The 27,334-nt window shown below is 36.5% G+C and overlaps 1 protein-coding gene across 2 annotated transcripts in view; it reads left to right on the top strand.

Annotated features, from left to right (window-relative positions):
* Positions 1 to 5,144: 5,144 nt before the first annotated feature.
* The window catches only part of NRG3 (neuregulin 3), a 788,738-nt gene continuing 766,548 nt past the window's right edge, over positions 5,145 to 27,334 (top strand). For both annotated transcript variants that reach the window (XM_031949463.1, XM_031949464.1), the window contains exon 1: positions 5,145 to 7,066. In XM_031949463.1, the coding sequence (XP_031805323.1) occupies positions 6,235 to 7,066 (832 nt within the window). In that variant the 5' untranslated portion in view covers positions 5,145 to 6,234. The remainder of the gene's footprint in view (positions 7,067 to 27,334) is intronic.

The raw sequence follows: 27,334 nt of genomic DNA, 5'->3' as shown, positions 1-27,334 counted from the left end.
TCAAGCTCTAATTTGTGGCTTTTGTGTGGCCTTTGCCACACAAATTTCTGAGATGTAAATGCTTACAATTGAAAAGTTTTGAAAATTTGTTCATTTCAATTGAAAATTGACTCACATGAATTGGCTCTAGAACACCCTTGGTTGTTAGTGAGCATTTAACCCAACTCATACCTTAAAAATACAAATCCTTTTGCAAAATGTGGTGGAGGATTCTTTTGGTGGAAGATATGCAATGATGAGAAACTATGATTTGAAATGGCATTTTCCAAATTTGAAGATTTAATTGTTAAATATTTGTTTTCAAACTTTGTCCCAATTTCTTCTCTTCAATTTCTACCCATTGATTCTTATTTTGCCTTCCTTATGCTTTATGGAAAAGGTTAAATGTAACCAATCCTTCTCACTTTTTCATAAGACAGCTTTTCAAATTTTTTAGACAAATACTCTTTTTCCTTTTCTGAGGGTCTTTTCTTCACCCCAAATGTGCAACCTATTTAGAACTAAGACTTGAATAAGATTATGAAGGGATTTAAAAGCCAAGTTATTTTTTAAATTATCATAGCTATTTGAGGGGTTTCAAGCTTTCTTTCTTTTATGTAACAGATCTATTGTTTCAGAAAAACAATTTGATGCTGCATGGAGGATGTATGAGAGAAGGGAGACTGGAACATTGGAGGTCAATTAGCAGACTGATACAATAGTCTATGTCAAAAGAGATGAATGACCAAACCAAGAGGAGCAGTCCAAAATTATGGATATGAGAGACATAATGGAGGTCCAATTGAAAAGAACTGGAACTTGATTAATTTTAATATTTGAAATTTAAAACTATTGTAACCATATAATAGAGATATATATTATATGTATATTACATATACATGCTGTATATGCATAAAGATATATATGTATACACACACACACACATATATATATATACAATATTATGTGCACCCATACATAAAAAGAAATAATTTTCATTATGTTTATTGATGTACTGAGGATCCTGAGGGGAGGAGAGAGAGAGAGAGAGAGAGAGAGAGAGAGAGAGAGAGAGGCAGATCATTTTATAGAATCTTTTCATAAAATTATCAGAGGCTGAACCATACTCAGAAACTACAGCCTAGAAACAAGGTAACTCACAGGGAGCAACCAACCCACAGAAGTACACAATCATTATTTTTTTTCAAAATAACAAAGGTTTAAACCTCTAGAGAGATTAACAGTGAGAAAACCCAAATACGTTAGGAAAGTTTACAAAGAAGTCATGTTCAAGGTGGTCTAGGAACTGGCATTTCTCAGTAATGGAGTACCATGGTATCCCCAGTATGTTTGCAGTATGTTCCCTTTCTCTAAGTCTAAAAGAGCTGCTTTCTTTGTCAGTAGCTTCAATACACTGGCTGGTGACAAAGAGACTGGCTGCTGGGCAAATGGCACTTGGCTGAGGAGTTACAACTTGCAAGCAAGGATGAGTGGTGCGAACATTAAATTCCGATGGTTGCAGTTGCCCTATCACCCACCAAGGGCACAGTCAGAAGCAGTCACCATAATGAGGGAAAGTAAAACATATTACCCATTGCCCCTCCAGGCTATGCATTTCTTGTTATTTATGTCATTGTACAAGCTCGTTGAAGAACTCACAGTATTGAGATGCTCAGACTGTAGATGCATCTTGGGAAGACAGAGCTTTAAATTAGCACGTATGCTCTTGGTACTGCTCAGGTTGTAAGGTGAACAATTTACCAACTGTGCTGATATTTATACAAATACCTCTTCTTGATGTGAAGCAGATGATAATGATTGTACAAAACTTATCAGCATGCACCAATAGACATATATTGTCATTCTAGAGAAGAGTGATTTGGGGAGATGGTCTATTTAAAAAACTCTATCTAGGGCTTGATTTGGAGTTTTATGAGGAAGAAGAATCCACTTTCTAGCCTGCTCTAACCCCCCCCCAAAAAAAAAAACTGCCAATCACTAAACACCTGCACCAAATTAACATGAGACTGGCTGGCAACTTGCTGGAATTTCAAATGACCACCCCCTTCTCCAATGTCAGCTGTGGAATTCCCAGGCTGATTCCTCTGGCAATACTTAGCACCTGCTTCCAGGGAGTCTGACAACAGAAATGCAAGTTAATGATAACCAAATGAGCCAAAATCTCTTGGATGGGTTGGTATGGTATGCAAGGCAACAAGCTATCAGGTAAAGGACTTTTCTCCATCTCATTTCCCCTCCCCCCCTCATTTTCCCTCTTTCAGGACATTTTTTTCCTAAGCAGAAAATGGATAGTTGAAATATATGGCTCAGGAGCTTAGAGAAATTAGATCACCAGGGACCTAAAATGGGTTGTCAAAACAAAGCAGAAAAGGGAAATAGTTTTATAGATGAGGCAGAGGTTTTATAAACTTTATTGAAAACAGTCACAGATACTGAAGAGATTTGTGAACATGAGGAATCAGTATGGGGTGCTAGAAAGAGGAATGCATTTGGCGTGAGAGAGGGCATGAGATATAATCTAGAGCTGGTTTGGGCTTTTTTTTTTCTTTCTAAAGACACCATGGAAAGCCACATAATGTTTCTTGACCTCCATTTCCTCATTAGTGAAATAAGAGAGTTAGACTCAGGAAAAACAAAAAAAACAAAAAACCAAAAAAAACAAAACTAGATTTATCATGCTTCTGGCATCTATTATCTGTGAAACCAAGGATCAATCACCCAGTCCCTAAATGTAATTTCAACTCATTATTATTAGAATTTAGAATTTACTGATCTGCATCAGTGATGTGATCCTGCATGCCAGGACACTTTAATTCAGATAAGAGTCCTTATATCATCCCTACTGAATACTTTTAAACTGGGAATATGGTGTAATAAAAAGAGCATTGGCACTGAATCTCTTGAGTTTCAATCCCAGATCTGCTCTTCCTCTATTATTTGGTCTTGGATTTTATTTGATCACTTAACTGTGTGTCTCCCATTCCTTACCTTTAAAATGAAGACTTTGGAATAGATAACCTCCAGAATATCTTTTGATGACTTAGAATACCAGTTCTAGATCTTAGAATTTTAGTTTTAGATCAACAATCATATTAATCAGACCAAAACAAAACTTTAGTTTGGAAATTATGAGTGGGATGAGACCAATATCAAAAGAACTTTCTGAGAGGCAAAGGGATTACTATGTAGAGTGAGAAGGGCAAAGAAAAAATGGGCAGTCAATGAACCTGACAGCTCTTTAAGAAGTGATTTTCCATTTATGACACCTGTTGTCTTTTTTACAGTATACTGTTTGAGGAACTCTATTGTATTGTCTTGGTGAGAAATGCATGATAGGCTATAGTAAGCGTCAATAGATTTTTTAGATATCTTGTGCTGAAAGAATGTAATTTTTTTTTGAAGATGAGGAAATATGAGTGTGTATGCTTATGTATGATGTTAATTCTTTTTTAAAAAAATCAAGTCATTAATTCCATATAAGTGGGGTATTCTATAAACTAACCCCACCCTAAAAATAATCCCATGAAAACTCACACGTTTCTATATAGAAACTTCTCAATACCTTAGCAAAATAAAATTATAATAACATCACTACCACCAAAATATTTTTGAAAACAGTTTCCTGCTGGAAACCATATTATGTTGGCAAAGGAAAAATCTCTCCTCCCTTTCCCTCTCCCCTTCTCCACTTTCTTCTCTTCTTCCTTTTCTGACTCTTCTTTTCTTACCCATTTTGTCCACTTCATTCTGCATTTTTCAGCGAAATATATGCCACCTGAGAAATCTAGACCCCTAAACTAGCTATTAAAAACTGGGGAAACAGAGGCAACTTCTGTCTTAATTAAGTTGACTAGTTATGGCTGATTTTAAAACTCTGGATGTTGGTGGTCTTAAGAAGAATGGAATTGGGGGTAGAATGTGGAGAACAACGCTTTGCAGTGGCAAGCATTTATGAAGTATTCTGATTTTTTTTTTTTTTTTTTTTTTTTTTTTTTTTTTTTTTTTTTTTTTTGCCTCTGTGTAGTTCAGAGCTGGCCACTAAGCCAGGAAGATCTGTATTTAAATACTATTTCTGAAACAACTGACTTTATGACCTTGGGGAAAACTCTCAACATGTTTGCCCAATAGGCGATTCTCAAGGAGTAGAGGTTTCCGAGAAGGTGTCACTTTGAATTGGTAGAGGAATTCTCCTTACCCCCGAGATTCATAGGGAAGAAAATCAAAGGTCTCACCCCAATCCTTTCTCCTTCCTGCTATAATGTAAACGAGTATGGAGTTAACTAGAATTTCAGCTACTGCTGGTTCTAATTTCAATAATATTTGTAGGGTTCTAAGGGTTATTTCCTTTGCCTCATTTTTCTATTTGACCCCCTTTCTTACATCATTTTTTTTTATGAGGAGGAAGGATCTCTAAACCACAATCTTACGTTTTTATTTTTTAAGGAGATATTTTGAGAAGCACAATTATTAAAAATTGTGTGTGCATACACAGAAAAACACGTGTATGTATACATATACACATATACATATATGTATAATATATACACATACACATATATACTGCATATTTAAGAGAAAAACAGAAGAGGAGGGAAACTTCTTTGAGCGATGCTGCTTTATAACCCACTTGGTTTAGGTACTTTTTTTGCAAGTACTGTAGAAAGAAGGCTGTCCCATTATATCTCTTGCAGGAAATCCTGTGTGAAGGTATCTGTCTCCCTGTAAACCACACTTGGGTGCGTAGGCTGCCACACGCATCCGCAGACACACAGTCAGTCACAAATGCACATTCCCTCCAGCTTCAGATGAAATCCTATTGGATTAGCACCCGAGATGGGCTCCGAAGCCGTCGAAAAACGGATTTTGCCATCCACTTCCTCGGGGGGTAACGGGGCGTTGAGGCTTGCTTGGATCATTTATTTATCTTATGCGCATTAAGAAACCACCATTAGGCTTTGGTGGGAGGCGCTACACTTTTCCTGAAACCCAGCCTGCTTCCTTTGACTCTGCACTAGGAATACACAATTGAATCGGGGGAGCTGCAAGGTTGGCAAAAGCTGCCTTCTGCTTCTCTCTCTATCCAGTGACTACAAATATTTTCTTTCCCTCACTCCTTAAAAAAAAAAAAAAAAAAAAAAAAAAAAAATAGCTAGTTTGGGCATCTACAGGGTGTGCTTTAAAAAAAAAAATTGTGGATTTTATTTTTTTTTCCTTTTCTCGGATATCCGGCTTTAATATGACTCTATTTTCTATTTTCCTTGGACTACTGATGCCGGAGAAAGTGCTCGCTTGAGTTCGGATGTCAGGTTGGTCCTGGCGCTGGTGCTGATTCTGGCTAAGAGGGAAGGAGAGAGGGAAAGCTGTGGTCTCCTCTCCCTCCGCTCTGCTTTCGGATTGGTCTCTCTCTTAAAGTGCTGTCCAAGGGTTGGCTGCAGGACCGCTGAATAACAGGTGCATTTCGCTGCTCCGTCGCTCTCAAAGAAGCAGCCTAGGAATGCTAGTGCACCAAGGCTAGAGAGAAGAGGGAGGAGAGGAAAGAGAGGGAAAGAACTGAAGAAGGCTGGGCGGAAAAATCGCCCGTAAAGTGGGACCAGCTCCCTGTGTTGGAATGTGGCTTGATATTTCTCCATCCGGATGGTCGGGATCGTAAATAATCCAGAAGGTTGAATTCTGTAACTTGCAAGGAATCAAAGGAAGAAAAGGGGGAAAGGGGAAAAAAAAAAGAGAAAGGGAGGGGAGAGGAGGGAGACGGGTGGTGGTGAGGGTTGTGAGCGAAGAACCCCGGGGAGCGCCGAGGGGCAAAGGAGGAGGATGTTGGAAAGGCTCCTGTGTGTGGATGGAGACAGCATGGTGACGGGGCTGATTCGGCAGATGCTCGGGGGCCAACACAGGAGGAGAGCTCATTTTGGGAAAGGACCAATGCCCCGGGATTAACTGACTTCAAGCCTGGAAGACTGGTGATTTGGGGGGGAAGGGTTTTTTTTTCCCCTTACTCCTTTCCTCCCTCCCCTCCCCCCTTTCTTTCCGCGCCTCCTTCCCCTCTCGCTGTCTCTCTCCCTTTTTTTAGGGGGGGGGGGGGGGGAGGGAGAGTGGGGGAAGGGCGAAGATTCGCATGCTACTGCTGCTGCTGCTGCCGCCGCCGCCGCTGCTGCTGCTGTTTTCCGCCCGCCGGCTCCGGGTCCCTGATGTCTCTCTGGCTTCCCCGCGGGGGGCGAAGGTGAAAAGGCTCCTAGGATGAGTGAAGGGGCGAGCGGTGCCTCCCCACCTGGTGCCGCTTCTGCCGCCGCTGCCACAGCGGCCGCCGCCGCTGCCGCCGCCGAGGAAGGGGCAGCAGCGGCGGCGGGCGGGGGCCCGGACGGGGAAGGGGCGGCCGAGCCCCCCCGGGAGTTACGCTGTAGCAACTGCATTGTATGGAACCGGCAGCAGACTTGGCTTTGCGTGGTGCCCCTGTTCATCGGCTTCATCGGCCTGGGGCTCAGCCTCATGCTCCTTAAATGGATCGTGGTGGGTTCCGTCAAGGAGTACGTGCCCACCGACTTGGTGGACTCCAAGGGGATCGGCCAGGACCCCTTTTTCCTTTCCAAGCCCAGCTCTTTCCCTAAGGGCATGGAGACCACCACGACCACGACCACCACCTCCACCTCCACCTCTACCCCGTCCTCCGGCACCGCCTCCTCCAGGACGCCCAACCGGATTAGCACTCGTCTGACCACCATCACTCGGGCGCCCACTCGCTTTCCCGGGCACCGGGTGCCCATCCGGGCCAGCCCCCGCTCCACAACGGTGCGGCACACCGCAGCCCCCCCGACAGTACTCTCCACCACGGTCCCCTTCTTCAGCAGCAGCACGCAGGGTTCCCGCCCACCCCTGCCAGGGGCACCCAGTACCCAGCCAATGCCCTCTTGGCCCACTGCGGCATACGCTACCTCCTCCTACCTCCACGACTCAACTCCCTCCTGGACCCTGTCTCCCTTTCAGGATTCTTCCTCCTCCTCCTCCTCCTCCTCTTCCTCTTCCTCTTCCTCTACCACCATCACACCAGAAACTAGCACCAGCCCCAAATTTCGTAAGTAAAAACGAAAGCCTTCTTGCCTTTGATTTACAGTATGCCTACAATACTCTTCCTTTTGGGGCTCCTGCGTCTCCCTCAGTCCCCCTTCAGCAACCGCTCCAGACTCGTGTCTGGGGTACTATGTGAAAACTGGTTCATATTGCCAAAGAAAGAATAAAATTTGGTTCCCTAGGAGGAAGTCTCAAGGCTCCTCCCCACCCACCCTTCCTTGAGTCTCGGACAAGTGTGAGAAGAGGTCTCTTTCCCCCTCCCTCTTTAAAGGGTTAAAGCTAGTGCGTCCCTGATGACTGCAGAAATGCTAGGCTTGAATTTAAGGGGTGTGTGTCTTGGGGTGAGGGGAACCTATAAACATTCCCACCTCTTCAAAATCCCAAAGAAACACCCTCAAACAAAACTGAAAACAAAGGGAAGTTTAGCTGTTTGTAAGAGCTTGTAATATCATAGAAGCAGCCATTTGAGCGAGCATGTATATAAAATGATGTATATAAACCGGGAAGCCGCCCTGCCCAGCCGGCTGCCACCTGGAAGAGTTAATAAGAAACAATTGAGGGGAGGAGGGGAGAGAAGGGAGAAAGGAGAGAAAAAAAAAAATCAATGGTGAAGAGGCTTAACTGATGACCCCAAAATTCGCCAGTGGCTATATGGAAGGTGCTGAAATTGATTCTGTGGCGAGTGAGATTAAGTTAACCAGGGGAAAATATGATGGAAGCCCTGCAGAGCTGCTGTTCACCAGCTAGTATTCCTGACAATGGAGCGCGTCTCCCCCTCACCCCCCTCCAAGGAAGATTTTTTTTTCCCCTCTCTCCAAATGCTGAGGTTATAACACTCCCCCATCCCCCACCTGGTCCCTCCACATCTGGGTTTGAAAATTAAGGAAAGCTAGAGTGCATGATTTCTGCAATCTATATGTGCAAAGGACTCAACCATTAGAAAGTAGCTCCCTTTGAAGGCACCCTATACTTTTTCTACTAAATTATTGACATCCCTCCCTGATTTACTGAAGACCGATATTTTGATAAAGGCAACTGCTCCCTGCTAACATTTATGAAAATCTTCTCTAACTATCAGCATATCTCCCTAGGGTAAGGTCTTATACAAAAATCCCTCAGGAACCAGACAATTGATTGGGATCTGGTAACACTTTTCTGCAACCTGTGAAGGTTATTTAGGACAAACACAGAGACCGCCAGTTGGAGTTCTGAGCAGTGCCACTCTGCAAAATGCTTTAATTATGCTGTCTTTATCTGGATTTTAATATTTTTGGATCATAGCATCTAGAAAGCAAGGAGCAGTGTCCTCCATTAACTCTTCAGTATTTCCCTCTAGAATAGTCAATTGTTTAGATGCAAGAATTCAGAGCCTTTTATATGTCTTAGTTAGTGTCTGGATTAGTTATTACTATTCAGACATTTAAACCTTTTTTAAAAGAAATTATTCATTCTGTTTTTATGAACCTCAGGACAAAGAGTCAATATGCACAGCAATATCATGGTGGGAATTGGAGAAATAGGCAAGGACTATAAATTGGGTGCGGGTGGGAGGAAGGGAGCCTACCACAAATCAGAATGGCAAACAAGGCAGTAACCTGATACTTGCCAGCCCTGGGCCAAGGCAGTCATTAGCAAGAGATCCTCCTTTCCCTGGAAATGGAAAGACCCTTTGGGGTGGAGTAGTAGAAATCAGACTTGAGTTTTACAAAAAGGCTAATTGTTTAAGCAAAGGTTGGGGATAAAGAAACTGTGTTTCAATGTGCCCTGATTTGGGTATCTTCTATAGCGCAACAACACTTTGGATTTCTTCTTTTAATGCTTTCTTTTTAAATGAATCAGGTAGATGAGTTATTCTCCTTCCAGCCTTAGGAACTACCTGGTTAGTTGGAGTTGGGCTACTGTCCACAGTGGCTGAGCATTATTAGGTAGTAAGTGAGTACAACGGATGCTTAAGGTTCCTCCAATTGATTTATTTCTCATGTTGCCTTTCAGGGGGTCTTTAAGGGAAAACCTAGTATTGTTTCTACCCTTCTAAACTCCCTTCCTAGAGTGAACAGCAGCCTGGTTAATAAATAATGATTCACTTGGCAGTAGCTTCCACCCCAAGGAGAAGAAAAATTCTGTAAATGGTGTCAGTGTTCACATGGACAGTGAGACAGTTGTTGCCTTTGGAACAGTTAGGTCTGAATGATCTAAATTTTTGTTGTTGGTAGTAGTTGTTTTCTTTCCTTCTTTTTGTCTAATTTTGTATTTGACTCATAGATTGTGTGTATTTGTTATTTTTAGCTTTTCCCCCTTTCCCAGAACTAGACCTGTTTTGAGCCCATCAACAGCAGAGATCATCATTTGTAATGTCCTCTACAATAATTAATGGAACATTACTCAACTTCCTTTAAAAGAGGGATTTTCATTTATAGGTCTTGTAATCTTAAGAGAAGAAAAGGAAGCAGTGCTGTACTTTTCCCCTCTCCCCAATGTTTTTTTTTAAATTCTGAGGTTGAAGCATTATCCATACATACATACATACAAAGGGGGAGGGAGTATGATTTTCATTTCAGGACTTTGACACAGTGTTGTCCTTGCTTCTGGTGGAATACCAAGTTTAGTTCACAATCACATCTTTTATCTGCTCTGATCACATGACTTCAGGTCCCATGGGGAGGGAGAATATTGCCTTTTTCCTAACCTCCTATTTCCAGCCTTCATTTATTTTCTTGCCTCCTTACTGCTTGGGATATGATGAAAATGAAAGTCATGGATGTGTAATTTTATCTCAATACTGAAACGATGCTAGTGCCTTGAGTTTTAAGACAAAGTGGTACCCTTCTCTGCTTCTTGATAAGGAGTTCTGCTGAAGAGTACTCTTAAGATTTTATATAATGAACACATTTACTTTCCTTTTGGCCTTTTCTCTATGGGTGGTGGAGTACTTAGGCTAAGAGCTGACTGGCCCATTCAAGAATTCAAATGCTGCTATGGGAGTAGTAGCAGTCATCTCTTAGAACTAAAACCAGCCTCTACAGCTAAGATACCCAATGTGGAGCAAGGTATTCAATTTCTGTGGGGACTCTCATCACAGAGATTAAGCTCGAAGATCCAAGGTAGAGAAAAGAAAGGGGAGAAAATCAGAATTGGATTTTCTTCTCTTACTCAAACTCTGGGCTGACCTATATATCTTCTTTCTTGGTATGTGCTACTACTTCTTGATCATTATCATTTCTACTAATTTCTCTTCCATCTTTGAAAGTCTCTTGCAACATTTTAAAGGTAAATGCTTTAAAACATATGAATGGCCATGTATATATTCAGTCTGACAATCAAGCCTGGCCCAGGCAATATAGACAGGAATACAAAGGTAAAAAGTGCCTTACTTCATTGGAACATAGTGCAAACAGAGTATCTACACTGGCTAAAAGCATGAGGGGAGGGATAGGGAGAACTGTGAGCCTGGAATGTGTAGACATTATATCACTTTTTAAAAATTCTTAGATTTGAAATGCCTTTGTGGAATATGATCATGCAAGAAGTTACTACTTAAGGAATATGAAATTTTAATCACTTAAAACAATAAATGCCAATATTTGTATTTAAAGAAAAAAGACATGAGTAGAAATGATTAATTTTGGTTGAATTTTCCTAGTGAGGACAAATAAGCATGGTCTGTAACATAACCTGAATATACTTGGAGAACCATGAAGGTGCTTTTTTGTTTTTCTTTTCTGAATATAGGTAACAAATATTGGACAGAATGCTGTGGAGTGTTTTTACAATTAAAAAAGGAGGCTTGTCTTTGATGTATGAAGCTTTATAACTAAGCTTATACAAAGCACTTATCTGGTTAAGTTTAATTTTAAAAGTTTCCAGTTCAACTTGTTATTGTTATTTTTATTTTTGTTGCTGTTCTTGCTGCTGCTGCTGTTCCTGTTCTTGTTTTGACTATATCTAGCCTTTCATAGAAATAGATCTATAAGTTTTCACAAATAAAGTTTGTTAATAAAAATACAGTATTACATTTTGTCTTTTATCCACATGAGCCAGGGTTTCCACAGAGAACTCTCTTGTAGGAGGTAACTGACCCCAATCATACATGGTAGTCAAGAAGAGAGAGGATACAGAGCTGTAGATCAATACTTCTTCTGAAATCCAATTGAGAGCTTTTTTATGAGCACATGCTGCAACCTGAGTATATTTTGATTTCCTTTGGCCTTAATACAGGCTTATGAGTCTTCTCTGCTTTAATCAATTATACTACGTAAGTCGTGACTTCTAGTTGCTTATTCTGCACTTCATGAGTTTAAAGAAAAAAAAAAAAAGAACACCTGGTTACCTACACTTCTATTATTTTTGTGATTTATTAATGGTTTATCCTGAGGAGAAAATAAAAAAAAAAAGATCTTATTACTTCCTTAAGGAAATTGAACATTGTGAATGTAATGGTTTGTAGGCAATACTGTTAATCGTTTATAATTATGTGCCCCTTTCTTTTTGTTTAACTCATTCAACCCCAGTCTTTTTTCAAGTATTCTTTTTTATAGAGAGTACACAATTATTCAGAATACCCAGTTTTCAAAATTTATTACAAGTCAAAGAGTCAAAATATTTCTAGTCTTGGACTGTATGTAAAATGCATCTGGTCCTTGGGACAACTGTATGGTTTTTTTTTATTTAGAATCTAGGGAAATTTTATATTTGTAACTCTCAAGCAGTGCCAAAATATTCTGCTTCCTATTCTTTACCTTGAATGAATGGGGTATTTGAAGATGGACTAGTGTTTTTTAAATTTGTGAGAACAAGTGAGGACAATCAAATTGAGTCTTTCTATGGATTTTAATCTTTCTGTTTTGCATTTCTTTCCCAAAGGAAAATGAAAATCATCATCTTCACTTCTGAGAATCAATTTTCACTTTCAGATTTTCATGTTGTAGTGTAGTCCTGACCTTTGGGTTAACAAGCATCACAGAGGAATGTTGATTTTTCCTAAGGAAACCTGCAGGACTTTTATAATGTAAACTTAGAGAGTCAGTGGATAACATGTTATATTTAGGAGTCATAAAGACCTCAATCTTAGCTTCATTCCTCCCTGTGACATTTAATAGCTTTAAAATCAAGATTCTGTGTAGAACCCCTCAGAGCCTTAAGTAACTCTCTAATGCTATTACTTTTAAAAAATATAGGAGAAGAGCAAAATGCAATCTGCAAGCTATCATTAATTGCAGTGAGAAGAAAAATCATGTACCACAATGATTAGAAAGATGTGTGGAGAAGAAAAATCTTCATTCTGACACATACTGACTCTGTGACTGGAAGCAAATCATTTAAATTGTCAGTGCCAAATCTTTAACAAAGTCACACCATGCCTTTTGTTTTCTTGCCAAGATCTTGATCTTCTTCCACCTGGACCTTGGACCCTCATTTTAGTTCTGATAGATGAATGTCTGCCATTTTAAAAAGGATATTAAGCCCTCCACATGAACTTTCTATTTATCTACACATCATACCTCTTTGAATTCTTTCTCTTTCTGCCATCCCCTTTAAGTCTTGTCTTTCCCATTAAAATGTAAGCTTCCTGAGGACAAAAGCTGTCATGATTGTTTGTATTTGTATCCTGGGCACTTGATACAGTCCCTGATAATTCTCTGCTAGCTCTTTTCTCTCTCTTCCCTTCACCCTTTTCCTTCTTTTCATCATCCATTCACTTAGCAAGCTATTATTAGTCGTCTATTTACATTGATAGGGAGGAGAAGGATTCATCCCAGAATAGTACCTATAACAAAAAAATCACAAATTCCAACCAATTGAATCAACCTTTATGACATTTGTCAATATATTATATGCCTCAAAATATCTCAAAGCTGTTTCAATCTTTTTGGGTGTTCTTCTTGTTAAAGAATTAAAGAATTCTGAATCCTATACCATCTGTATTTATATAAAAATATGGAACTACTATTAATGGTTTTTGTAAAATAAATTCATAGTATTATATACATTACTTAAGTTTATTCTTTAATAAACCGTTGTGTAGTTTTTGTGACCTTAATTTGTTTTGTTTTTCATTAGTTACCCCTATTTACATTGTCATTAAAGACTACTAAAATTATATTTATCTAAAGAATTCCAGAAGTTCTGTTCTTATAAATATTTAACCACTGAATCTGTTTTAGTTTTTTTTTAATCTCATAGCTGTGATTTCGACAGGCATTCCCCTTTCTCTCCTCTTTATCTCATATTTTATTATTATTATTAAAATCACCTGGATTATTTATGAACTGCGTAAGATTAATAATAAGCAAGTAAATATAAGTAATTATAACAATTATCCTTTGTAAAAAGGTTTAGGCATTATTTCAGAAATACTGTATTGCTTAGAAGAAATGTTGTTGCTGTTGCTTCTGCTATTTTCCAATGTGTCAATTTTCCTTTGTATCCTTAGAAGTTGGGGAATTATACTAGATAAAGGATCTGAACTTCATTGAGCCTTTGAAATGAGTTCTTTAATGGGCTTAAGTATCCTGCTTAATGATTGCTTAATAGAGTACTGAAATGGTGGTCAACAAGACCTGCGTTTGAATGACAGCAATAACATTTCCTAACTTAACTTTTCTGAACCTCAGGTTACTTACCTATAAAATGGGAATAAAATCTGAACCTGTCATAGATTTGGACAATTCTCTAAGGCTACAGTTTCAGAACAGATACCTATTTGCATTGAAATTCGATGAAATGACAGGGCTGAACTCTCTTACTTTACCTTGTATCTCCATGTAACTTATCTCAAAGAGTTGTGTTCAAAAGAGAAATTTTGTTAGGTAATTTATAAATTTTAAACTGTTATAGAAATGATAATAATTATTTTTCCACTTCAGGTATTTTTAGAATGATTTTAAATTGTAAATTCTTATAGTAAGTTAATGGATCTTTTCTAAATCTCTGTAACAAACTACAATGATAATAGGAATTCACATTGGTATGACATAGTAAAATATACATATATACATATATACATGCATATATACATAAATGTTGTAATCCTTAATTTGCAAGTAAAGAAGAGGATGGAGAGTTGGCAATTGAGCATATATAATAAAGAACAGTTATTTTGGAATTATTTAGTTAAGCCTTAAAAAATAATACTTACTAAGACTCACCCAAAGTATTCCTTTTATGACGCCTCAGAAGGAGGCAGCATAATTCAGTGATAGAAAGCTATCATCAAAGCCAAGAAGATCTGAGGTCAGATTCTACTTCTGACACAAATTGACTGTGACTCTGGACAAGTGATTTTAGATCTCAATCTAAAGTTAAGTAGCTCACTAACCAATCAATCAATAAATAATCTATAAATACTTATCTAGGTGCCTATTATGTGTCAGGCACTGTGTTAATGTCTGAGGATACACAGAGACAAAGAACAGGAAGCATACATTTCTGTGAGGGTAAAGGAGATTTGCATTGCCAGAGAGAGCTTTCTCATGTGATAGTTGTCTAAAACCAATGAAATTACAGGTCATTCCTGATTCCCTTGGAAATCACATTATTGAAAATAATAAGGATTTCTGGATTAGATGTTAGAGGAGCTTGGCTTAAATCTTTGCTTCTGATATTACCTGTGTGAGTGTAAAAAACTCACTTTATCATTCTGCTTTAGCTTTCTCAACTATAAAAATGAATGGACTAGAACCTAGCTTTATAAAACTGTGCTTCATGACCCTAAAATTATGATTTGTTATTAGTAAATTATTGGTTTTGTAAACTTTTATATAGATATATTTTCTATATGCCTGGGGTCATGAAAAAATTCTTGGAAAAAAATGATTACGAATGGGAAAATTTTAGGAAGTCCTGGACTAGGGCACCTCTATGCTCTAAGATCTGATCCTGATCCTAAGAGATGCCACCAGCATTTGTTGATGTAGGAGAAAGGTCACTTTTAAATATTTGATATTTTGCTTGGATCTCATATGTCCAAATCAATCTGTTGTTTGCATAGTCTTTATGAGGAAAAAAAGAAATAGCATATATGCTCACACACTCTTTTCTAAGTAAAAAGCACTGGCAACTTTGATTTAGGTTACAGTGAATCCACCTGACTGAATGTATCAATAAAGGAGATCATTTAGGTATGTGTTTTTTGAATTTTAGTGAAAAAAATTTGCATATAGTGTGTATCTGGGTGGAGCCAAAAATGAGTTATGTCTTGCAGCTTTATTGTATTGTTATAAACTTTTATCTTTGATGTCAGGTTGGTGTTCTTGCATATATTATGAATGGCAATTCCTCAGCATAAAGGCAGAGAATGGTCAGGAAAAAGATGCAAACATAACAATTCTTTTTTATTCTGTGAGTTTAACATAAAGTCTTTTGATGAAAACACAAATGATAGATGAAAAAGGTTATTTTTACCTATCCCTTTCCTAAGAGACGCCCTCTATAGGTTTGTGGTACAAAACCTATGCATAAAAGTATTATATATATATATATATATACAGACATACAAATATGTGCTATGATATATGAGATTGAAGAGGGAAGAGCGAAAAAGAGAGAAAGAGAAAAGAGAGAGCAGGAAAAAGAGAGAGAGAAACGAGAGAGAGAGAGAGAGAGAGAGAGAGAGAGAGAGAGAGAGAGAGAGAAACAGGAGCAGTGATTTTATTGATTTTAGGAACTCTCAAATGAAGAGTGTCTCTCTACCTATGCATGTTGGTACCTTCCCTGGAGATTTATCAAAGCAACACTAAATGGTTAAAGGACCTGTCCTCGGTAACATAGTCTTTATATTTTAGAAGCATGACTTAAAAACTCAGACCCTCTCTCTACTATAATCAGTAGTAGTAGTAGTAATAGTAGTAGTAGTAGTAGTAGCAGTAGTAGTAGTAGTAGTAGTAGTAGTAGTAGTAGTAGTAGTAGCAGTAGCAGTAGTAGTAGTAGTAGTAGTAGTAGTAGAAGAAGAAGAAGAAGTGATAATAATGATCTAAGGCTTAGAGCTAACATTCATATAGTGCCTTAAAGTTTATAAAATGTTTTATATTTTATATTTATATCATTTTGTTATCACAGGAACTGTTTGAGATAGGTGATGCAGTTATCTCCATTTTATAAATGAGGAAACTCAGGCAAATGACTTGCTTAAGGTCACACAGGTAGTATATGTCTGATGTAGGTATGGATGTCAAGTCTTCTTGATTTCTAGACCATTATATAATCAATTTTGCCATCTAGCTGCTTTTTGTGTGCACGTGCTTAAGTGTATCTATATGTGTGTCTGAATGTGCATATATGTGCATATATTTGTTAGCTATAATAGGAATGAATGTCAACCAATAAGTTTTTTCTAAGCCCTGTGATGCTTAGCCCTGCTGTGCATTGTGGAGGGATACAAGCAGTGATGCAAGATAATCTTTACTACTAAGTGCACCATTTCATTGAAGAGACTAATTTATGAATTAGAATAATGAACACTTAAATTATATGGTACTGACTCTATATGAAGTAGAACTTTTTTAGAAAGATAAATTTGAACTTAAGTAATCAGGAGAAATGGTTGGATAAGCAAAATATCATGTGAAGGACATTTCAAGTGAGAGAACCAGTTTAAACAGAGGCAAATCTATCAGCATTTGAAAGATTATGAAAACCTTGATCAAAGCTAGGGCTAAATTTTGAGACTTAGCTGAATATAGAGTCTGGAGTCAAAAAATGGAGGCTCTTAGAAACCTGTACAAAATAAAATAAGTTTTATAAAACTTGAGTCGATTGAATAATATGTATTTATTAGCAACTGTGATTTAATTATATATTGGGCAATGTGATTTAAAGCTTCTTATGATCTAGTCCTTCAAGGGCTTTCTAGAATGTCCTGCTATTAGGTGAAAATCTGCAAATATTGACTTCATTTGGAATAGCTTCTGAGCATGACATGATATCTAAAATAGACACAATCTTTTGATGATGTTTAATTCTGTCATAGTTGTACTGATACATCCTTAGATATTAAAAAAACACTTTATAATTGCAACAAATCATGAAAATGATGATCTCTAAGGAGGAGAAAAATAATGAAAGCTTTTATATCACCGTGTGATTTGCTTGTAATATCTTGAAAAGGTAAATTATATATTTTTTAAAAAATCATTCAGGAGAATATTTTATAATGATAGGCCTTGTCATACTAAATTTTTATTCTCTACTCAGAATTTCTAAAGTATATTAAGATCATATTTATATTTGTCATTATAGACATGACAAAAGATAATATCTTTGATATTATAAACAAAGGACAACTTATGTATCCAAGATTCCTGCAAACTAGCACAGGAAAGATGAATACTCTTAAAGTCATATTTTTCCTTAACCTACATTTAGACCCAAGAATAAAATATAAAGTAATACTAGTCACAATTGACCTTTTTTTAAGTGATTAGAAGTCGATGTCAGAAATACCTTCATATTCCCATTGCTAATCTTAAATGTTATCTGTTTATCTACCATCAATCCAAATTAGCTTTGTCATGTGCCTCAGTCCGTTGGCACTTTTCTTTCCTTTCTCTACATCACTATCAAGATCCATCTTCAGATCCTACCTCATTATTCTTAGAATAATACTTGATTGCTAGTTGTTACCAGACAGAGGGGCTCTAGCACTATGTTACAGCAGATTGTTAAATTAGTATTAATATCAACGTATCTTCTTTCTTATTTTTAAATACAGACTGGGTCATTTTCACTGTCATCAAGACTCAAAAAAGAAGGCTTTGACATGGATTAGTGTTATTTGTCTACAGTATTTTCAAATAGCCATATCATTTGATTGGAAAAAGGAGTCATTATCTTTCCCCTCTTTTTTAATTGGCAGTGATTTAAATGGGAAGATGACACAAATACAAGGCAGCCTCTTAATGAAATCAATTAACAACTTTTTTTCTCTGTTAAGGCAGTTGGTTTGTCAGTTTTACTGACACAGCTCTGCTCATCTTCAACTTACCTTTAGCATTTGTCCACCATATAGAAAACAGCTCTTTGTAATTTATGACAGATAATGAAATACCATTTTCTATAATGCACTGCAAAGCTGACTATTGTAAAAGTTTAAGGAGTTTTATTAGTTCTAAATGACTAGATAACATTAGAAAGTTAACCTAAAACAGAGTCAAGTGAAACATATTCAACATGATGGCTGGAGCTAAACGACACATTGGAAACCATTCATTCAGTTTTGACGTTTGAACAAGGTTTTTCTTGGCAACTAAACAAATAATTTCTGTTAACATCATGAATGAAAATAGTTCACCTTGCTTGGGAAGTGGGAACTTTAAAAGAAAAAAAGTTTAGAAATATTATCTTCAAAGATCAATCAAGTATATAGAAAAGAATATACTATAATGTAGTAGAAAAATGCTAAAAATTGGAGTTCAATAGTGTCTTGAATGGTGGTTTTCCTATTTGCTACCCATTTGATTGAATAAATCATATTTCTTCTGTGGAAATGAGTTTCCATATTGGTAAAACAAGAGATTTTAAGTAGATAATGGAGTAGTTGTGAGGTGATTTAATAGAAAAAGTCCTAGATATGGAGTTTAAAACCTTGGGTTTGAATCTGAGAGTTACAAACTAGGTGACAGTGAATAAGTCACTTTCAACCTTAAAACATGGAAACATTATTAGATTTGATCTAAAACAACAACAGTAGCAACTGAATTGAAATATCATTCATTTTACTATATTTAGGCAAGTCACCTCTCTTATCTTCTGTTTTTTCATATATGAAATGAGGAAGTGAGTCTAGATGTTCTCTGAGTTCACTTCTAACTATTAATCTCTGAGCTATGAAGTTTTCAGAGCCTCACTTTGCTCTTTTGTAAATGAGGGGGATCAAATGTTCTTAACCTGGATTTTGTGACCTATTTTCTTTAAATATTATAAACTGTGGTGTTGTTATTTAGTTGATTAATCATGTGTCCATGACCCCATTTGGGGTTTTATTAGCAAGGATATTGCAGTGATTTGCCATTTCTTTCTCTAGCTCATTTTATAGCTGAGGAAACTGAGGCAAATGGAGTTGATTGAGTTGCTTAGGGTCACACATCTAGTATGTGTCTGAGGTGAAATTTGAACTGAACTCCTTCTGACTTCAGTGCTGGACTCTCTATCCATTCACTCTGCCACTTAACTGCCTCTCTGATGATTGATTTTTAAATATAAATAGCTGTCCTGTAATCCTAAATGTTTTATGTGTAAATTTTCCAGCCCTCACTGCCAGGTATGTTACATTTCACTTTCCCTCAGACATTTCAAGTTCTCTTAGATAATTTGGATTAGCTATGTCTGCCTTTGACCCCATTGATTATGTTTATTTAATTTTATGAAACCCAAGCTCTATTTAACCACTCAGCAGTCAGATTAGCTTTTATCAAATATGCATATATACATATATGTGTTTATGTATATGTTTATTTTAAGATGTAGAAAGAACAATCACAAGGACATTCCCAACTTCATGTCTGCTGTTCAGAGGACACATCTGATAGACAGAGATAGAGATATGTACACACACACATATACATCCGTGTGTGTGTGTGTGTGTGTGTGTACGTACACATACAAGTAAACACCACATTTCCTGTTTTAGACGGGAAGGGAGATTAGGCTCACAGATAGTTTAAATCTTATATACCATTAGATTTATCAAGTACCAAATACAAAGTTGCCCTGATTTTTCATCCTAGCACTCTGGTTTCTTCAAGAATTCCTGATAGGCTAGCTACAATACAAAACCTGGAATGCTGAGTTCTTAGGTCTCCATAACTCAAGCCCTCAGGTTGGAAACTATTCCCTAAAAAGAACAAATTAAAATAAAACCAAAATCCCAAGCTCATTTTGTTCAGGGTCACAGGACTTAAAGAAAAAATGAGGAATCCTTTCCCCACAAGACTTCATGCTGCTGCTGTAAGTGTATTAGTTCTTCCCTTAATACCACAGGAAAGAAAGAGTGATTACTCTTCTATCATTCAAGTGCAGAATGCCTTCTCCTAGAAGTCGATCCCTGGCAACGCTTAAACTAGTCCCTTCACCCTTAATATATCTGGGCACATGTAAAACCCCATAATGGAAACTACAGGTATAAAAGATGTTGAGGGTTTGGGAGGGATCGCAGAGTAGTCACTGTTATTTATGCATTTAAAACAATATTCTGAAAACAGATCCATAGATTTTATCAGGCTGACAAATGGATCTATGAACAAACCAAGACATTAAGAACCCATAAACCAAATGACTTCTAATGCCTTTTCTATATTTAAGTTCTCCTAAAGTTTATAGATTATATTATACACTGAAATTCGGTGATATAGGAACCTTTAAGTAAAATCCTGAATGCTATCTGATGTTTTCTATACTTAATAATTTCAAAGATGTACACATCAGGATGTCAGATTTCAATAAAAAAAGAACTGTCTGTGGTGGCATTAAATGAATTAAAGATATCTTAGAATTACTGAAACTCAATAAAACGTAAAATCTGACATTTTATTTCATTTAAAAATTCTAATGCTGATTTTCTCTGTGTATTTCATACACACACACACACACACACACACACACACTCCCTTACACAGTCTCATACACACTGTCTCTTACACATACATTGTCTCTCTCACACACACACTTGTCAGTTTTTCTATCTGTCTCTATGTAACTATCTCTTGTCATTGTCTTTGTCTCTCCATGTGTGTGCCTCTCTATCTCTCATTCTAACTCTTTTTCTCTGTCTCTCTGTCATTGTGTGTATCTCTATCTCTGTCTCTGTTTCCCTGTCTCTCTGTGTCTGTCTGTCTCTCACAGTCTGTCTCTTTGTCTCTCTGTGTGTCTATCTTGTAATAAGTCAAATATTTATTTTTAATAACTTTTTATTGACAGTACATATGCATAGGTAATTTTTTTGCAACATTATACCTTGCATTCACTTCTGTTCCAACTTTTCTCTTCCCTCCCCCCACAGTCAATCATTTATCAATCCACCTATTATGTGCCAATCAATGTCCAAGCCCTGGTAATCCAAAAGATGGCAAAAACAAGTCCTTTCACTAAAGAGTTCATAGTATAATGAGGGAAGCAAAATGCACACAATTATGTACAAATGCAATATAGACAGGATGAATTAGAGATGATCCCAGAGGGAAGGCACTAAGTTTAAGAAGAAAAGTGAACTCTAAATGTTACAAAAGGGAATAAATTCATAAAGGAATAACAATTAATAATTTCAGTATTTTGGTGGGTTTGAACTTTTTTGGTGTAGAATAAACATTAAAAGGTTTATATTTTGAATGCAAAAAAGAAATCCTAATTGCTTCTTTGATCTCTGCTGTCAAATATCAAAGGAGTTGAAACTCAAACAATTGATACTGATAGTTTTACTGATTACCACAAACACTTTTCATGTAAGCAGTACAGTACATTTCAAACAAGTAATCATTTTCTACTATTGAAGGATAAATATAAATGCAGTTAATAAACTAGAAAATTATATAAATATATAAAACCATACACATGAATGAATTTGTATAGGCAGCATTAAATAGAGTATTGCAGTTCAAATATATCTGCAGAAATTTACTATTTGTGTTGAGGTTCAAAAGGAAATCCCAAAAGTTTGGAGTTACAGATCTGTGTCTTGAGGTGTCCAAAAATTTTTCAGGCTTGAACCCATCTCCAAGTCAAGGGACAAAGTTAATTGTAATTGTAATACCAATTGAAGTAGACTAAGTTCCAAAAAGATTTAGCAAACTAAGAAAAATGAGATAAATTTGTAGGACAGAGTTAGAGAGAATAGAGCTTCATGTTACTTATTTGCTAATTTTATGGTTTACAGGTAGATTTAAGGGGTGGTCTATTCACTATTGTTTAGGAACTTGGTTGTCACTGCGGATTATCTGACAGTCAGCAATGTTTGTAGGACTATCCTAAGGCCAGAAGACTTTAGAATCATTATCTGATAAATTTTTAGAACAGTAGCACTCTAAGATCAGGGGACTTTAGGATCACTACTATATTTCTCTAAAATCTAGGGAATGAAATATATAACTATATTATTATATTTCTAAGCCTAGAAGACTTTAGAATTGTTGACAGATTATTATAATAATAGCATTCTAAGGTCAGAGGGATTTCGGATTACTGCTATATTTTCCTTAGAAGCTGTAGCCTATTATTTACTGAGAGAGTAAATTAATTTTTATGTTCTTTAGTTGACTCTTTAAACTTTTATGCTAAGTTTTAGATAGATTGCAATGTTCATTTTTGTAGAAAACTCCCACAATAGTAGTCTCTAAATTGAAAAAATTATATGCATCCTTTACCCATTCTTGTGTAAATGTATATGTAAATGTATAAATGAATATCATAGTTTTAAAAGTCATCTAGGTAATACAGTAGAGTGCTAGACCTGGAGATAAGGAAACCTAAGTTTAAATATAGCCTCTCATAACTTGCTACGTGACCCTGAGTACATTATTTAGCTACCCTGCCTCAGTTTCCTCAATTCTAAAACTAGGGAAAATAATAACACTTACTCCCAGGGTTCTTATGAAAAGCCAACAAAATAATATTAGTAAAGTGCCTAGAACTGTGTTTGATAAATGCTTGCCTCATACCTGCAATCCTGTGTTAACACACATATACTTATACACTTAATGACATTTAAAACAATTGAAACTGTACACGTGTAACATGCTAAAGTATGGTGTTGCCTATTCTTTGGTTGCCACGATACTATTAAATTTAGATTTTATAATCTGAAGATTTTAATTTTCTCATCCAGAATGTATTTATGTATTTCCCTCCTTTCTTAAAACTTTCATTAAACTCTTGGCATTGAGATGATGGGTAGCTATGTTGTTTAGCTCATAGAGAAGCCCACTTGAGCTGTGTAACCATGGCCAAATCATTTAACCAAATTATGTTTTCTGTACCTTTAGGGGGAGGTATTGATGATGATTATGATACCTGACTCACAGGATTTCAGTGCTATGTAAAAAAGTCTCTGTAAGCTTAAAAAAGCTTATCAACATATGTTTATATAGTTAATAATGATAGTGATGGTATCTTCCTGTACTTCCTTAACAGCTTGCCTTAGTTTTCTCCAGATTTTGTCACTTAATTAAATGAAACTATCACTTTTTTTCTATCTTCATTGTTTCTTCTCCACCAGGTGTCAGTTTCTTTTTATGGGAACTCTACTGATATACAAATAATGATAGGAGGCTACATTTTAGGAAGCTTTCCCTGACCCATTTTATCCATCTCTTTTCCCTTCTGGGCAGGGAAGATCACTTTGATCTTCAATTTGGTGGTACATACAATCCTGGGAACCTCTTGACCTTCCCAAAATAGAAGTGCTTTTGTGTCAAGCAAGTAGGATTATTTGATTGTTTGATGGTATTTTTAGCTTGCTCAGAAGGATGGTTTGCAATTTGTGCTCTAGTGAGAAGGATGATTAAGGGCTACTGCAGTGGCCCAGTTTTACAAATGGCCTATATTGCTCAGCCCTGGAAACACCTGTAAAGTTTGACACTTGATAGGCATCAAGTCATTTATTTTTTTAAATGTCAATTATTTAGAGACTGATTTTCATTTTGTGAATTATCCAGATGTCTGTCTCCTTTTTATTTTTCTTTCCTCTCTGTTATTTTTTATTCTAATCTCTGACTTTTACATAGCATACCAATTGTTTTTGTCTTCCCACCAACAGATGAGCAGAGAAAAATAAAGATAAGAAGTTTTATAACATTTTATAGTTTATAAAACATTCTCCTCACAGTAACTCTTTTGAGTCAGGTAGTGGCTTTGTATTTCCTATTTTGGAGATGAGAAACATCACTATTTTAGGATTGTACATCTAATGCAAATCAAAAGTCAAATCCAAGATTTTTGACTCAAAAGTGCAGCATTCTCTCTTCATCCTCCACTATGTTAACACTTTCCCTCAAATATGATAGCAAATTCTGTCAGGAGTTCTCATGTAATATTTAAGTGGAAAAAGTTGGAAATTATTGGTAAAAAGGAAACAATAGTTACCTGAGAACTCTGGTTATTTCTGTTAGAGGGAGGGAGGGAAGGATAGAGAGAGAGAAAAAAAAACACAAGGAAAAAACATTTGTAATGTGATTTTAAAGAAGGAAGAAAATGAGTATACTATTTTTGCTATTGTATTTAAAGATTTAGTTTCAACACTTGTTGAACCAAGACAAGATTATTGTTTCTTTGATATTAAAATAACAACACAATATTCTCCCACCTATTGGTATGGATAATTGGCCTATGCTCTTTGAGCTCATTCTTTGTATCCTCAGTGATTAGCCCAATGGCTTACAATGTTTGTATATGTGTGCTCTTGCTTGAGTGCATTTGTAGGTGTATTATGTATGTACCTCTGCTCCCAAAGAGAGAAAGGCAATTCTTTTATAATCAGTGATCCCTAAAGAGGATAACTTGACAATTTGGTGAAGTGTGAAGCAAAATTTTAGATGTTTGATTCCTACAGTAAGTATTAATAAATAATTGTGTTCAATATTTCAGTATAAAATTTAATTACCCAGCATACATGGCATGTTATATTAAAGATGTGTAGTATTCAAAAATAAACAAAACTTGCCTCTTGCATGTCTAAACTAACCGGATAATGCATCAGATCTTGAACTTGAAAAGAACTTTACCATACTGGTTGTCATTATTGAAGGGAAATATACATACATGTATTTCTCAACTTCTCTATAATGTTATCAACAATAATATCAAATCTGTCATAATTAATCATGAGAAAGAATACTGTGTTATGATCAGGGGAAATCTTTTTGAGAACCCCTGACATAATCTTAGAGACCCACTTGGGGACACCATGAGGTCAAGTTATTTACCTCATATCTTCTAGCCAATATTTTCCGATGTAACCCTTGAATTCTAATCTCCCTTACTTTAGGTCCAGCTCACTATCAGCTATTCTTTTCACTCTGTACATAGAAGGTACTTAATTAATGCTTATTAAATTGAATCTGAAATGATGAAGATTACCAATGATTATAGCACCTAACTTTAATGAAACTTTTTTGTATATAGCTACTTTCATTAATTTCATCTCCTTTCCTTTGACAGATGTTAAGCTTAGCTGCCAGCTGTAGGTCTGTCACTGCAAGGTGTATGTAAAGATATAAAAGTAAGCAATTCCAAAAATAGTAGAGTGAGGACTCCTGGAGGCATTTCTGGCTCACATACAATATTTCATTTGGAAGTATAAATAGATGTGTTTAGTACTTTGTATATATATATGTATTTTTTTTAAATGCATCTATTCCCCCCTCCCCCAATTCAATTTAAGCAACCCTCCTACATGCTGAGTCTTATAAATGCTTATGAAGGGATGTTTTGATGAATAATAGGGGATTCTAAAATGGTATTATAATGAGAAGATGAAGAAGAGACCCAACAAATAGAAATATCATTTGGATACTGGTATGTTATGTGTTTCCTTGGTAATGAAGCATTTTATTTTGGAAAACAGTAAGACAGATAAAATAGTAAATGAGCAATAAAGTTAATTTAAAAGAGTAGGTCACTCACAATTAAAAGTCACAAGCATGTTATGGATATATTAAGTTGTTAGGATGTTGTCGTGGTTTGTTGTTGATGGTGGTAACAGTGGTGTCAGTGGTGGTATTGACTTCAAGAGGCAGGGTAACTTAGAACCAGCATAAAAATGAGTTCAAATGTCTTCTAGGTGGTAGCTAGGTAGTGCAGTGGATAAAGCTCCAGCCCTGAAGTCAGGAGGACCCGAGTTCAAATGTGACCTCAGACATTTAACACGTCCTAGCTGTATGACCCTGGGCAAGTCACTTAACCCCAATTGCCTCAGCAAAAAAAAAAAAAAAAAAAAAAAAGTCACTTCTGACACATTTTGGAAGAAGCATGGTATTTCTTTTCTCAAGGCAACTCTCTAAAACTATGTTTTATAAAATTGGCAGAAGAGTTTTCCTTATCTATGAATTCCTTATATTCATAACTCATAGTTCCAATCCCTTTTGTTTTATCTTTTTAAAGATGTCACAACTATTTTAACTGTAAGGACATAATGATCTTTTTTTTTAAACTATATTGAAGGATTTAGTGCTCAGACAGTTTTCTTGATCCCTGAAGTTATAGGCTATTTCTCTGGCTCTCTGGGACCCATCCTTCATGAAAAACCATGTAAGCAGGGTGATGATTAGACTGTCCTCGGGAGAATTATAGCAGCTCAGCATAGAAAATGAAATATATAATATAGTAAACTGGGTTCTAACCAGAGGCATTAAAAAGAGTTCCAGACTTATTGTCACCAGGCTGGTATCCTAGACCAGACTCTGCTGCTCAATTTTTCTTTGGAGCAGGCTGTTTTTTTTTTTCTATTATAAAATTATGGCCATAGTTATTTACCCTAAATAAAAGCTAAATAAACAGAACAAAAAATTAGAATATAGACTCCCCCCTCCTTGGTATTTCTCAAATTGTTAATGTTGAGAGTAGACAGGACCATTATAATGTTACATACCACATGAAGATTAGAGGCATGACCTAGAGTCAGTTCAAAATACAAAGACCTTGATTCTCTGGCATTTATCTACATGGTCTTTTTCTTGCTTCTTGACTTCTATTAGTTTTGTTTTCTGCATCTATATGAGTCTCTTGAATTGGGAGGTATACTTAGTCATAGGAGAGAAGAGGTGTAAGAGATCAAGTCCACCTCCCTAATTTTAAAGATAAGGAAACCCAGATCTAGAGAAATGATATGACCTGCTTAGTGCAATGTAACAATTAGTTGGCAGCTAAACATAAGTTCCTTGCTGCCTAATAGCCGTTGAAAAGACTAGGTTTGAGCTCTGATCTTATTTGTCATTATTTTCTCCTTATTACTCTTGAGACTATCCTGAATTCTTCCTTTCTGTGTGACAAATCGGATCTATGAAGTTTCGTTTATGAACATATGGGTAGGGAATAAAAGGGTGAGTTTTAGATTTTTGAAGAAATTTTAAATAATTTAATTTATTAACATTTTTAGCAAGGTGGCTATCTCTAGCAACTCCAAATCTACTGCTGTTAAGACTAATGAGCACCACAGAAAAATCAGTGAGCTCTAGTAGAGGTGGAGATATGGGTGAGCATCTTTAATGTACCTGGAAGCCTCAAAACTCCAAGTGACATTGGCTTTTCAAATACCATAATTTATAAATAGAACAAGTTGAGAAATATCTGGTAC

The sequence above is a fragment of the Sarcophilus harrisii genome, chromosome 2, assembly GCF_902635505.1.
Source record: "Sarcophilus harrisii chromosome 2, mSarHar1.11, whole genome shotgun sequence".
In the NCBI taxonomy this organism is placed as follows: Eukaryota; Metazoa; Chordata; class Mammalia; order Dasyuromorphia; family Dasyuridae; genus Sarcophilus; species Sarcophilus harrisii.
Note: the sequence above shows the minus strand (reverse complement) of the source record. Positions and strands in the feature narration are given on the sequence as shown.